General features: G+C 52.5%; 1 protein-coding gene across 5 annotated transcripts in view; it reads left to right on the top strand.

The window, feature by feature from the left end:
* The window catches only part of POLRMT (RNA polymerase mitochondrial), a 40090-nt gene that overhangs the window by 13733 nt on the left and 12486 nt on the right, over positions 1–13871 (top strand). For all 5 annotated transcript variants that reach the window (XM_043535806.1, XM_043535805.1, XM_037885478.2 and 2 more), the window contains 7 exons: positions 4308–4494; positions 5462–5611; positions 6448–6609; positions 6994–7164; positions 8264–8497; positions 10882–11670; positions 12706–12828. In XM_043535806.1, coding sequence (XP_043391741.1) covers positions 4308–4494; positions 5462–5611; positions 6448–6609; positions 6994–7164; positions 8264–8497; positions 10882–11670; positions 12706–12828 — 1816 coding nt within the window. The remainder of the gene's footprint in view (positions 1–4307; positions 4495–5461; positions 5612–6447; positions 6610–6993; positions 7165–8263; positions 8498–10881; positions 11671–12705; positions 12829–13871) is intronic.

The raw sequence follows: 13871 nt of genomic DNA, 5'->3' as shown, positions 1-13871 counted from the left end.
TATTGGGCCATGCCTAGATTATCCTTGACCTCCACTCCATCCTCAGTTTTTAGCGGTCCCACTTCCTCTTTCTTTGTTTTCTTTCTATTTATATGACTATAGAACCTTTTACTATTGGTTTTAATTCCCTTTGCAAGGTCCAACTCTACTTGACTTTTAGCCTGTCTCACTTTATCCCTACATATTCTGACCTCAATAAGGTAGCTTGCCTTACTGATCCCTCCCTTCTTCCACTCCCTATATGCTTTCTGCTTTTTCTTAATTACCTCTCTAAGATGCTTGCTCATCCAGCTTGGTCTACAACTCCTGCCTATGAATTTTTTTCCCCTTTCTTGGGATGCAGGCTTCCGATAGCTTCTGCAGCTTTAATTTAAAATAATCCCAGGCCTGCTCTACCTTTAAACCCATAAATTCTTCAGTCCAATCCACTTCCCTAACTAATTTCCTTAATTTTTGAAAGTCAGCCCTTTTGAAATCAAAAACCCTAGTCGCAGATTTATTTTTGTTAATCCTTCCATTCAGTTTGAACTGAATTAGCTCATGATCACTTGAGCCAAGATTATCCCCTACAACCATTTCCTCTATGAGGTCCTCATTACTCACCAAGACCAAATCTAAAATGGCATCCCCTCTAGTCGGTTCAGCAACTACTTGCTGAAGGAATCCATCAGCTATCGCATCTAGGAAAATCTGAGCCCTATTATTATTACTAGCACTCGTCCTCCAGTCTATATCTGGGAAGTTAAAGTCTCCCATGATCACACAGTTTCCATTAGTATTTACTTTATTAAAAACATTAAAAAGGGCTCTATCCATATCCAAATTAGATCCCGGCGGTCTATAGCACACCCCAAGCACTATCCCAGGGGAGGCTCTAATAGTTTTCTTCCCCAATTTAATTTTTGCCCAGACAGACTCAGTCATACCCATTTCATCGCTTCTTATTTCTTTACATTCTATCTTATCATTGATATACAGTGCTACTCCACCACCTTTACCTTTATTTCGGTCTTTCCTAAACAGCACATACCCTTCAATACCTGTAGCCCAGTCATGACTACTATTCCACCAGGTCTCTGTTATACCTATGATATCTGGTTTCACTTCCTGCACCAGTAACTCTAGTTCCTCCATTTTGTTACCTAGGCTCCTTGCATTAGTGTACAAACATCTTAATTTTTGCTGTTTAGCCTCACTCACATTCTGTACCCTATTAGGCACGGTTATTTTACTACCAGTATAACCTATTAGACTTGTATCTACACTGCCCTTCCTCCTACCTACAGCTGTATCCACTCTTACTTCATTTTCTTTCCACTCTATGCTGAATTCTGGCGTGGAGATTACCTGGACATCTCCCAACCATCTCCCCCAAATTCCTAGTTTAAAGCTCTCTTAATCAGTTGTGCCAGCCTCCATCCTAGAAGTCTATTTCCTTCCCTACTCAGATGAAGTCCATCCCGAGAGAACTGTCCTCTATCCATGAATGCCTCCCAATGGCCATACATCCCAAAGCCCTCCTTATAGCACCACTGCCTAAGCCATCTATTGATAGTCATAATCTTGTCACACCTTTGTTGCCCTTCTCTAGGAACAGGCAGAATCCCACTAAAGATCACCTGAGCCTCAATTTCCTTAAGTGTCCTCCCCAGCCTAGCATAGTCTCCCTTAATACTTTCCAGCGAGAATCTAGCCGTATCATTTGTTCCCACATGAAGGATAATTAGGGGATTCTTTCCCGCTCCCTTTAGAATCCTTTTCAACCTCAGGTCTACATCCCGTATCTTAGCACCCGGAAGACAGCACACCCTCCTATTTTCTGGATCAGCTCTGGTTACAGGCCTATCTATTCTTCTCAGTAAAGAGTCCCCAATCACATAGACCTGCCTTTTCCTAGTGACGGTGCTAGGTGGACAGTGCTGGGTAAACCAACACAGCAGAGCTGGAATGTGCTTGGCAAGGAAGGTGGGTCCTGCTGCAGGGACGAAGCCCCACGCAGGGCAGTCAGGCCTTCGTATTTCCAGGCAGCATCCCGAAGCTTCGCCGTAGGAGATAGGTCTCTCTGCTCAGCTCTTCACGCATGGAACATGAAGGTTAAGGTGGATGCAGAGCAGGGACGGTAATGGACGTCATAGAATATCAGGGTTGGAAGGGACCTCAGGAGGTCATCTAGTCCCACCCCCTGCTGAAAGCAGGACCGATCCCCGACTAAATCATCCCAGCCAGGGCTTTGTCAAGCCTGACCTTAAAAACTTCTAAGGAAGGAGATTCCACCACCTCCCTGGTAACACATTCCAGTGTTTCACCACCCTCCTGGTGAAAAAGTTTTTCCTAATATCCAACCTAAACCTCCCCCACTGCAACTTGAGACCATTACTCCTCGTTCTGTCATCTGCTACCACTGAGAACAGTCTAGAGCCATCCTCTTTGGAACCCCCTTTCAGGTAGTTGAAAGCAGCTATCAAATCCCCCCTCATTCTTCTCTTCCGCAGACTAAACAATCCCAGTTCCCTCAGCCTCTCCTCATAAGTCATGTGTTCCAGTCCCCTAATCATTTTTGTTGCCCTCCACTGGACGCTTTCCAATTTTTCCACATCCTTCTTGTAGTGTGGGGCCCAAAACTGGACACAGTACTCCAGATGAGGCCTCACCAATGTTGAATAGAGGGGAATGATCACGTCCCTCGATCTGCTGGCAGTGCCCCTACATATACATCCCAAAATGCCATTGGCCTTCTTGGCAACAAGGGCACACTGCTGACTCATATCCAGCTTCTCGTCCACTGTAACCCCTAGGTCCTTTTCCGCAGAACTGCTGCCTAGCTACTCGGTCCCTAGTCTGTAGCAGTGCATGGGATTCTTCCATCCTAAGTGCAGGACTCTGCACTTGTCCTTGTTGAACCTCATCAGATTTCTTTTGGCCCAATCCTCTAATTTGCCTAGGTCCCTCTGTATCCTATCCCCACCCTCCAGTGTATCTACCTCTCCTCCCGGTTTAGTGTCATCTGCAAACTTGCTGAGGGTGCAATCCACACCATCCTGCAGATCATTTATGAAGATAGTGAACAAAACCGGCCCCAGGACCGACCCTTGGGGCACTCTGCTTGATACCGGCTGCCAACTAGACATGGAACCATTGATCGCTACCCGTTGAACCCGACAATCTAGCCAACTTTCTATCCACCTTACAGTCCATTCATCCAGCCCATACTACTTTAACTTGCTGGCAAGAATACTGTGGGAGACTGCGTCAAAAGCTTTGCTAACGTCAAGGAACAACATGTCCACTGCTTTCCCCTCATCCACAGAGCCAGTTATCTCTTCATAGAAGGCCCTATCCACTCTGAGACCTATCTGTCATTCAGCTGGCATTTAGCCAGCCCCCGCCCCCCTCCCAGTTAGCTGCATGGGTAAGACCAGGGGGTCATGATCCCCCCCCCAGTGCCTGGTCCTGACCCCACCTCTCCCAGGCTGAGAACCCATGGGACAGTCTCCCATGGGTTGCACAATAGAAACTAGTTCATTTCAAACCCTCTTTGGCTCCCGCTCCCTCTGTTAACTGAAGGTATTTTGCAGGTCCCGTTTGAAAGGCTCCCCGTGGACTATGCCGGCGCTGCCTGGGGGAGCTGGCACTGGCCAGCCAAGCTGAGGCCCTGCCCCAAAGAGCCCATGGCTGGGGCACTGCAGCACAGATCATTGGGACGGGGTGTCTGTGGCGTGAAGCTTCCTGGTTCACTTGGAAGTTCGGAGGCGTTTGGAAAGGGCAGAGGGGTGCATGGGATAGAGCCAGCTGTGTGGGGTGGCATGAGAGAAGGGCAAGGGATTACTGTGTCAGCAAAGCCGCCCCCTCTTCTGGCCAGGGCAGTGCTTCGAACCCATTCTATGTAGCTGCCCTCAAAATCCTGTCAGCTCCTGCCCCAGGTCTGTAGGTCTGGGCAGCGTGGCAGCTGCAAGCCTGGTAGCAAGTGACAGAGAGGTTCCAGCTCCAGTGCCCTGTCTCGGTAGGTGTCTGCATTTCACGATGGCCAGCATCTCCCGTTGTGCTGGCTGACCCCTGACTGCGCTTGGGAGGAGGAGAGGCTACAGCAGACCTGGTCCAGGGGGACTGTTCCACTGGGGCTCCCCAAGGTGGGGCTGGTTCTGATCCACACGGTTCCTTTCTTCTCCTCTCTGGTGTGCATCTTGCTTAGTCTCTGGTTCCCTGTTTGCACCATCACTTGTCTTGTACCTAAACATTTATCCTTTTCCTGGGTAGATATTCCCTCCCTCTCCTCTGTCCCCCCTGCTGATCCATACCTGTTTCCCCAGATGTGTGCAGCAGCTGGAAGAGGATGGTTTCCACCTGGACGAGCTCTTCAAAGACACAGTCTACGAGGAGGATGAGCGGCAGATGGTGCTGAAGGCTGTCAGGATAATCAAGCCCAACTTTCAGCCACTGTCGCTGCCCCACTCAGAAATCTGCTCTTCTCCTTTGCTCCGGGATTTCTACTCCAAGGTAAAGGGGGGCTGCTGGGCGCACGTGACCTGGGATCCCGCAGGGCTAATGACAGTTTCCCTCCTTGGGATAGGCTATTTGGGGCATGGAGCCCTTGTTATTGGGGTGATTGTCACAGAACTGGTTGCACGGACCACGAGCCCCTTGAGTGAACCAGCAGTGTGAATAGCACTGAGCACACACACACGAGTCCTTCCAGCTTCCCCGAGAGGCAGAGCCAGCTTTAGAGATGGGGAGAGAGGAGCTGGGAGTATAAGTGACTTGGCCACGGCCAGAGAGGGAGGCCTGTGTCAGAACTGGGATGAGAATTCTCAGATTCCAGGCTCCTAATCCTGGGATCAGTCCCATTCTGCCATGCTAAGAACTGGGGTTTGGTCCCTCCTGCATGTCTGCTAGCTGGCGGTTTGGCTCCCAAGGTGCCTAGGTTGAGAGCCATGGAAAATGGGGCCTTATGTCTTAGGAGGGGGGGAATCCACTGCCCAAAACAGCTGGGAGTTGTGCCCATGCCAGGTGTGTAGGGTGCTACCTCGTTGCTGGAAATAAAGCTGGCAAAGGCATGGAAGCGTGACATATGACTGCAGCCTCTGTGTAGCCATCAATCAATCGCAGCATTTTCATACAGCGTCTCTTCTAGTTTGGCCAAGTGCAAGGAAAGGGGAGAGGCTGCGTGGGGCCAGCCCCCTGGCAGCTCCCTTGTTCTGCTCATGAGGTTGGGATTCATAATTGACAGGAGTGGCTAATGATGACCCTCATCTCGCTGTCAGCCCTTCTGAGGAGGCTGTGTGGGTGCTAGCCTGGGACCAGGATTTAGTGCCTTGCTCTGCCACAAGTCACTAGGGGTCTCTGTGCCTCAGGTCTGTAAATGAGGGAACTATTTACACCTGGGAACGTCCAGCCGCTGAGCGACGGAAGCACCCGAACGCCCTGTACCTGAATCCAAGCACTCACCACCTCCGTCTCCCTGCAGGAAAAGCCGGTCTCCTACCCCAAGCTGGACTTCTCGGTGCGCGAGCTGCGGGAACGCTTCCAGCAGCAGCTGGAGATGGAGGCTTCCAACACCATAACCATCAGCTCTGTGGAGTCGGCCAAGCCCCTGACGGAGCAAGCCATCAAAGCGGTAAAGCCTGGCGCTCGGTGGAGCTAACGCAGGCATTGTCCTTGCCCCCCTCTGAGAGCAAGGGTTGTAATCGGAGTTCGGGTTGCTCTGTAGAAGACGTGCCTCTGGTCGGCCAGCTGCATGTGGGAATTGTTCGGGGTGTTATGCAGAAGGTCAGACTAGGCAATCAGCGTGAGCCTTGTGGCTGGAGATCCCTGGCTATCCAGCGAAGTGCTGCCGGAGCCTTAAGCCCAAACCGTGCCGGGGTTTACAGCAATATTGGAAAGTCAGTAAATACTCACAATTCGAAGCTAAAGGACCTCACTAAAAACAAGCAGGGGACTACATCCCCCCCGGGTGTAACCCCCTGCTCCACTGGGTTGGGTTTGTGAATGACTTGCTCTGGATTACCTGGGGGCGTTCCATGCAATAACTGATGCCCTAGGGATAGGGGAGACGAAGCTGTTCTGTGCACTGTGTAAACAGAACGCCCAGCTGAGAGAATGCGGAGATTGAAGGCTGGAGGATCCCTTTGCTTGGGGAGTGCCCCCTGCTGGTGCATTCAGGGAAGCGCTTCCTCAACTCGCTGACTCTATGGAGCTGCTGGTGGTTGCGTTGGAGGGCAAGAGAATTAGTGAAAACGTAGCCAGAGGCAGGCAGTGAGAGAGAGGAGGTGGCAGCGGAGTTCTGGCCCTGATACTTGGAAAGGGGGTGAGAGCCTGGTGTGGATCTCTAGAGACCAGTGGAATGGGGAAGCCCACCGGCAAACTCCTGTGCCCTCTGTTAGCCCACACCTGCCTCTGCGCTCTCACCGTGCGATCGCCAAGCAGCTGACCGCCTTGTTTGCCTGTGTGCAGCGGGAGCTGTTGACCACGCTGCGCTCTGAGTGGCGGAAGTCCCTCCTCCAGACCCTGCGGGAGTCTAAGATCCACATGGCGAACAGGAGGTCCTGGCAGATGAGCCTCTATCCCTACCTGTGCTTGCTGGATGACGAGGAGTACGTGGACATCATGCTGCAGGTAAGACGCCTTCCCCGGCCCCATTAGGCCACTGTGCAGGAACGGAAGAGTCTCGATGCCACTGAGTGCCCCCGTGGCCGATGAATCAGACTTGCAGCTGTGCCATGGGCCACTCTCACGGGGGAATTTGCATCTGGGCCTGCAGAACCAGAGCTTGTGCTGTGAATCTGGACTAGGTATTAGATCAGGGCCACGTTTGCGCCATGTGCTGAGTAGCAAGCCCATGATCTCTCCCAGCTGCTCCTTCATCCTGATCTTGGCTGTGTCCTGCTGGCTTTTGTCTGTCACACTCTCCCTTTGCTGTAGTGAGCCTGGGTGGTGCCTTAAACGCCCTGATTGATTTGCCCTTCTCCCCTAAGACCCTCGCTGCCTCCCCCTTTTCAGAGCCTCTCCAGCCTCCCTCCCCAAGGAGAGTCCCTGCTGGTTTTAGCTAAAGAGCTGGGCACCAAGATCTACAACAAGTATGCCGTCCGGAAGAAATCGCGCAGCCGCCTGGTGGAGAAGATCCGGAAGATCTATGACGAGTACGTCCAGCTGCTGGCGAAGGATGCCCAGGTAGGCCTGTCTTAGCTCCCTGCCCCAAGGGTGAGGGGTCCCCCAGGCTGGTGGGCCGTGGCGTCTGGGTGTGATAGAGACAAGGGCAGATGTAGCTTCCATGGCCTGGACCTGGGGCCTTGTCTCAGGCTCTCCAGGCGATCTGCCCCAGTAAATGCAAGCAGCTCTTTGTGGAGAAGCAGCCTGGGCAGCAGATTGCTTCCTGTGGGGGCAAAGGGCTGAGTCTCTGTCTGCAGGATGCAGGCTTGTCAGGCTTTGGTGTCCTGAGTGCTGCTCCCACAACACCTAAGATGTTCGGGATTTTCCAGAGGCTTTGGGGTTTGCTGTCAGACTAACGCTCCCCACTGCAGGACTCTCGACAGCTGAGAGCTGGAGGAGTCCTTGACCTAGGACTCGGTAGGTTGGAGGCTGTCTCCCAGAGACTGCGGGGTCTGGAGGGCAGACTCTGCTTCTGCAAACGTCCAGGGCTTGTATCCTGGGAGGGCATCTCGGGAACTGCAGGTTCCGGAGAAGAGGCCACGAGAGCTAACGAAGCCACTAGCCTGTCTGGTGTGCCTGGCAGTCTCTTCCCACCCAGAATGAGCTGTGCTGGCAGAGTTGGAAGAGTCGCTCGGGCACTGATTGCCCAAGCTAGATCTTGTTCTGGCCCAGGAGTGACCCTGGGTTTGTACAGCATAAGTGCTGCTGGTGAAGTTGGCTCTCCGAGCCATGTATATAGTGGGAGGTGCAGATCTGGAAAGGCAAGTGTCGTTGCAGGCCCTGCTGGAGGTGGGCTGGCAGAAGCTGCTTGCAGGAAGGCGGCCCCTTTCCTGCCTGCACTGACCATGCCTGTGTGTTTTTGCTCCTCAGCTGTCCCTCCTGTTAACGTTTACACATAGCGTGGCTGCCCTGTGGGTGTGACGGGGGAGGGACGCTCCTCGGCATGGCTCCCAAACACAGCGCGCGTCCTCGGCTGCCCCTCTCCAGAAGGCCCCCAGTCCCCGGAGGCAGCCTGGATGATAATCTGACCCAAATTCCAGACAGCTCAGTCAGCCCCAATTAATCTCTCGAGAGAAATAATTGCTGCTCACGCTGGGCCGTTTTCCTCCTACTTCCTCAGCTGGATAGTTACCTGCCACGGGAGTACTGGGAGAAGCTGGAGGCTAGCTCGGGGTCCTCCCTGCTCAGCAAGGACTGCACCTGGCCTCATATCCTGATGGTGCAGCTGGGCACTCACATGGTGGAGCTCCTCGTGCAAGTGATCAAGGTGCAGAGCAACATCCTGAACCCCAGCTTGGAGGTGAAACTCATCCCCGTCTTGTATCACGTCTACTCCTTCCGCAGCAGCCGGCAGGTAAGGGCCCCGGGGTGGGGAGAGGTCTGTAACCAGGCATCAGGACCCTCCATCAGAACAAACCTGCTAGATCATCGGGTCTGGCCTTCTGCCAGCGCCAGGTGTGGTCCCCTCATCCCTCTGGGGAGGCATCGCTATTAAACTGAACATAAGAACGGCCGTACTGGGTCAGACCAATGGTCCATCTAGCCCAGTATCCAATGCCAGGTGCTTCAGAGGGAATGAAGAAGCAACCATCAAGTGATCCATCCCCTGTCATCTACTCCTGGCAAACAGTGGCTAGGGACGCTCGGAGCAGGGTGTTACATCCCTGCCCATCCTTACTAATACCTGTTGATGGACTTCTCCATGAAATTATCTAGTTCTTTTTTTAACCCTGTTATAGTTTTGGCCTTCACAGCATCCTCTGGCAAGGAGTTCCACAGGTTGACTGTGCGTCGTGTGAAGAAAAACTTCCTTTTGTTTGTTTTAAACCTGCTGCCTATTAATTTCATTGGGTGACCCCTGGTTCTTGTGTTATGTGAAGGAGTAAGTAATGTTTCCTTATTCACTTTTTCCACAGCAGTCAAGATTTTATAGACCTCTATCATATCCCCCGTTAGTCATTTCTTTTCCAAGCTGAAAAGTCCCCGTCTTTTTAATCTCTTCTGATACAGAAGCTGTTCCATACCCCTAATCATTTTTGTTGCCCTTCTCTGTATCTTTTCCAATTCCAATACATCTTTTTTTGAAATCTGCGCACAGTATTCAAGGAATTGGTGAACGATGGGTTTATATAGAGGCATTATATTTTCTGTCTTGTTCTCTATCCCTTTCCTAATGGTTCCTAATGTTCTGTTAGTGTTTTTGACTACCACTGCACACTGAGCAGATGTTTTCAGAGAACTATCCACAGTGACTCCTAGATCTCTTTCTTCAGTGGTCACAGCGAATTTAGACCCCATCATTTTGTGTGTGTAGTTGGGATTATGTTTTCCAATATGCATTAATCAATATTGAATTTCATCTGCCATTTTGTTACCCAGTCACCCAGTTTTGGGAGATCCCTTTGTAACTCTTCACAATCAGCTTCGGACTTGACTATCTTGAGTAATTTTACCACCTCACTGTTTACCCCTTTTTCCAGATCTTTTAGGAATATGTTGAACAGTACTGGTTCCAGGACAGACCCCTGGGGGACCCCACTATTTACCTCTCTCCATTCTGAAACTGACCATTTATTCCTACCCTCTGTTTCCCATCTTTTAACCAGCTACTGATCCATGAGAGGGACCTTCCCTCTTATCCCATGACTGCTTACTCTCTGAAAGTCTCTTAAATACACTGTATCACCCTTGTCCACATATTTGTTGACCTCCTCAAAGAATTCTAATAGATTAGTGAGGCGTGATTTTCCTTTACAAAAAACATGTTGACTCTTCCCCGACAAATCATGTTCATCTATTTCTCTGTTCTTTACTATAGTTTCAACCAATTTCCCGGAAGTCAGGCTTACCGGCCTGTCAGTGCCAGGATCGCCTCTGGAGCCTTTTAAAACAATTGGCGTCACATTAGCTATTCTCCAGGCATTGGGTACAGAAGCTGATTTAAACGATAGGTTACATAACGCAGTTAGTAGTTCTGCAATTTCATGTTTGAGTTCCTTCAGGGCTCTTGGGTGAATCCCATCTGGTCCTGGTGACTTATTACTTTTTAATTTATCAGTTTGTTCCAAGACCTCCAGTGACACCTCAGTCTGGAATGCCTCATACCAGCAAAGGGCTATGGTCAGGCACATGTCATCTTAGTTCTAGTTCCTTTCCTTCCTCTTCCCAGCTGCCCTGACGTGTGTGTGTGCCCACTGTGTGACTTGCATGCATGCTCTGTTCCACTAACCAAAAAACTTCCTCCTCTTCCTTCCCTCCCCCTGTTCAGTTCCTGGCACACCCCACAGCCTCCCCAGAAGGACAGAGGGTCATAAACTGCCCCCGACGGTTTAGACACCCATACCCGCTCCAGCTGGGACACCCGTCTTGGCCTCGCCAGCTCCAGGGTGTTCAGAAGCTTCTGCTCCTGCAGCCCCACTCCCGCGTAGCTGTGATCCTTACTCATGTGCTGTGGGTTAAATGGATCAGCAGGTTTAGGGCAGCCATGTATGTTGGATGAACTAGAGTCTGTCAGTTTGTCTGGCTCCGAAGCGGGGGCACTGGGGTGAGAGGCCCCTTTCCCCAGCAGCGAGCGAAGTGAAGCCGCAATGCAGCGTTACAATAACTTTGCATTGTGCTGCCTGTCTGGACTCTCTTTGAACCCAGTCTGAAGGGAGTTGTAGCCCCTTGTGTCGCTAATTAACTTGCCCCCCGTCTCCCCGCAGAGCTTCACCCTTCTTTAATTCTACCCCCCCCCAGATCGGGTTTATAAAGCCCCATCCGATCCTCACCCAGATCCTGTCAAATGCTGCCGAGACCACGTTGACTTTCGACTCCTTTGTCATGCCCATGCTGTGCCCCCCGGTGCCATGGACCTCACCACACTTCGGGGCCTACATCCTCCTCCCCACCAAGCTGATGCGCTGCGTGGAGGGGGCCATCCAGCACCAGCTCCTGCTGGAGGAGTGTCCTCGCAGCAACCTGCACTCAGTCCTGGATGCCTTGAACCAGCTGGGCAACTGCCCTTGGAAGATCAACCAGCCCGTGCTGGATATCATCATCTCCATCTTCAACGCCAAGGGCAGCGAGAAGCTGGACATCCCGCCGCCCATGTCGGAGGCCCCCAAGCCATCCATGGCCCTCCACATGGGGCCCGGCACTCCCTGGAGCAAGTCATCCCTGAAACGTGAGCTGACGCAGTGCAGGAAGAAGACGGCGGAAATGTACAGCCTGCGGATGGACGCCCTCTACAAGCTCTCCATAGCCAACCACATGAGGGATAAGGTGTTCTGGTTCCCCCACAACATGGACTTCCGGGGCAGGACCTACCCCTGCCCGCCCTACTTCAACCACTTGGGCAGCGACATCACCCGGGCCATTCTGCTGTTCGCGGAGGGAAAGCCACTGGGGGCGCGTGGCCTCGACTGGATCAAGATCCACCTTATTAACCTGACGGGGCTGAAGAAGAAGAACTCTCTGCGGGAGAGGCTGGCCTATGCCAACGAGATAATGGAGTTGATCCTGGACTCTGCTGACAACCCCCTGACGGTATGTAGCCGGGATGGTCTCTCTGGCTTTAGAGGGAGCCCAGAACAAGCCTGGCACTGCTAGCCCTCAGGGAGAGGCATCAGGAGCTAAGCGATAAAGCGGTAGCCTGGAATCCAGGACCTCTCGAGGCTGCTCTCAGCTCAGGTCCACATTACAAGCTTGTGCGGGCAGAGCTGCGTCGGTCAGAGGTGCAAAGAGCTGTGATTTCCTGACCAACCCAGCTGTGCCCCCAAAAGCCCCAGTGTAGACGCAGTTATACCGGCAGATCTGTGCTGTTACTGGGGTAGCTTGTTTCGCTCAGTGGGGCTGGAATAAACTCTGCTGGCAGTAGTGCAGGTTTGCCGGTAGAAGCTGTGTTCGCACTAGGAGCGCTTGGCTGGTATTGTATGTGGCATCGCTACCCTGGCAAAGCGCCCCTACTATAGACGTGGCCTCCGGGATCCTGTGAGAGAGGATCTTGCCCTGTGCCCAAAGTGGCAGCCGGTGGGTGCCTGCCCACCCTGGGTGGCTTTATTAATATTCCAGTAGCACCCTGCGGTCCCAGTCCAGATTGTGCTAGGCCTAGTGAGAGACAGGCACTGCCCCGGAGCTCTTCCAATCTAAATACAGGCAACAGGAAGGGTTGAAGAGGGATACTGAGGCTGAGACCAGGTCTACACTAGAAACTTTTGCTGGTATAATAGTGTTAGTTAGGGGTGTGATCGGCAACATTTTTATACTGGCAAAAGCCTCCGTGTCAATGCGGTTATACCGGCAAAAGGTGGTACTGCCTATTTCGTTTGGGGAGCCGGAATACGGTCTACCAGCAAAGCCCGTTTTTGCCGCTAGAAGCTGCGTCTCCGCTAGGAGGCGCTGCCGATACAGCTGTACCGGCAAACCTTTTCTAGAGTGGACTAGCTCGCCGAGGGGTGTAGCGACTTGCCGGAGGTTGTGCCTCAGGTCAGTGGCCCCTGGTTCTGACGCAGTTCAGTACCCAGGGACTCTTCTGCTCTAGTGCTGAGATGCTCTTCCCTCCCCTCCTGTCCCCCTGCCCAGGGCAGGAAATGGTGGATGGACACCGATGAACCTTGGCAAGCCTTGGCGTGCTGCATGGAGATAGCCAAGGCTTTGAGATCACCAGACCCCACAGCTTACATCTCGCACTTCCCCATTCATCAGGTAAGGGGCCCCGTGACTGTGACTGTTGGATTCCTCCTGCATGGGGCAGAGAGCTTGGGGAGCTAACAGAAACTCCGGGGGGAGAGGACAGAGGGATGTGGGAGACTCTGGGTCGGAGGGGTACAAAGGCTGTTGGAACTGCAGTGGTGCTTGGGTTCGACCTGTAAGCAAACAGACCCTAATTCGCTCCCCTGGCAAGGACCAGGCCACTGTCAAGTGCTTCCTGTTCCAGGGTATGGACAGGAAGGATCAGCGTGCACAAATCCCTGGTCTTTTCCTCATTAGCTGCCGGGCCTGTTATCTGGGTATTTATATGGCTGCCATCCCCATAGTATCTAAACCTCTCCCAAGGATCTGTAGATTCAGTCTCACTACACACTCCTGCGGAGTAGGGAAGCATCACTAACTATGCTGTGCAGATGGGGAAACTGAGTCACAAATCTGAAGTGACTCACCCACGAGCTTTTAGCACAGCTGGGAACTGAATCCAGCCTGACCCTGTGTTGCTTTGAATCAGACAGGCTTGCTGCAGATAGCGGTCGTGGCTGCAGTCTCTGAAAGGCACTGCAACTGCTTGGTATATGCCCCTGGGGCGGGGGATCTCTCCTGCTCTGTAGCCAGAGGGCTTATGTCAGCTGTTCCTTGTCCTTGCTCATCTGGTCTGAGGGCTGGAGCAGAGCAGCTCTGCTGGCTGGAAGGATGAAAGCCTGACTCTGGATGAGGGCAGAGATGGTTCCTGCTGCGCTAAATGACGTGAGTCCAAGTGCTTTGTGCTCACAGCAAGGCCAGGCCCCAACCAGGCAGTGGAAGCAGAATAACCCTGCGCTTGGTCTACTCACACTGCCTCCTCGCTAGCGGGAGCTGCCCTTACCATCCAGAGAGGCGCTGCAGTGGAAAGGCTCAGTTGCTCTGATTAACCTTAGGCCAGTCCTTTTGCCCTGCTCCGTTCCACAGCCTGAGTGCATCAGTCAGGGGCCTGTGTCATCAGAGGATACTGGGTCATTAGCATTTCCCTGCGAGAGGGTCTGTGTTTCTCCCCTTAG

Source organism: Chelonia mydas, chromosome 25 (assembly GCF_015237465.2).
Source record: "Chelonia mydas isolate rCheMyd1 chromosome 25, rCheMyd1.pri.v2, whole genome shotgun sequence".
Classification (NCBI taxonomy): domain Eukaryota; kingdom Metazoa; phylum Chordata; order Testudines; family Cheloniidae; genus Chelonia; species Chelonia mydas.
This window is presented reverse-complemented; position numbering and strand designations above follow the sequence as displayed.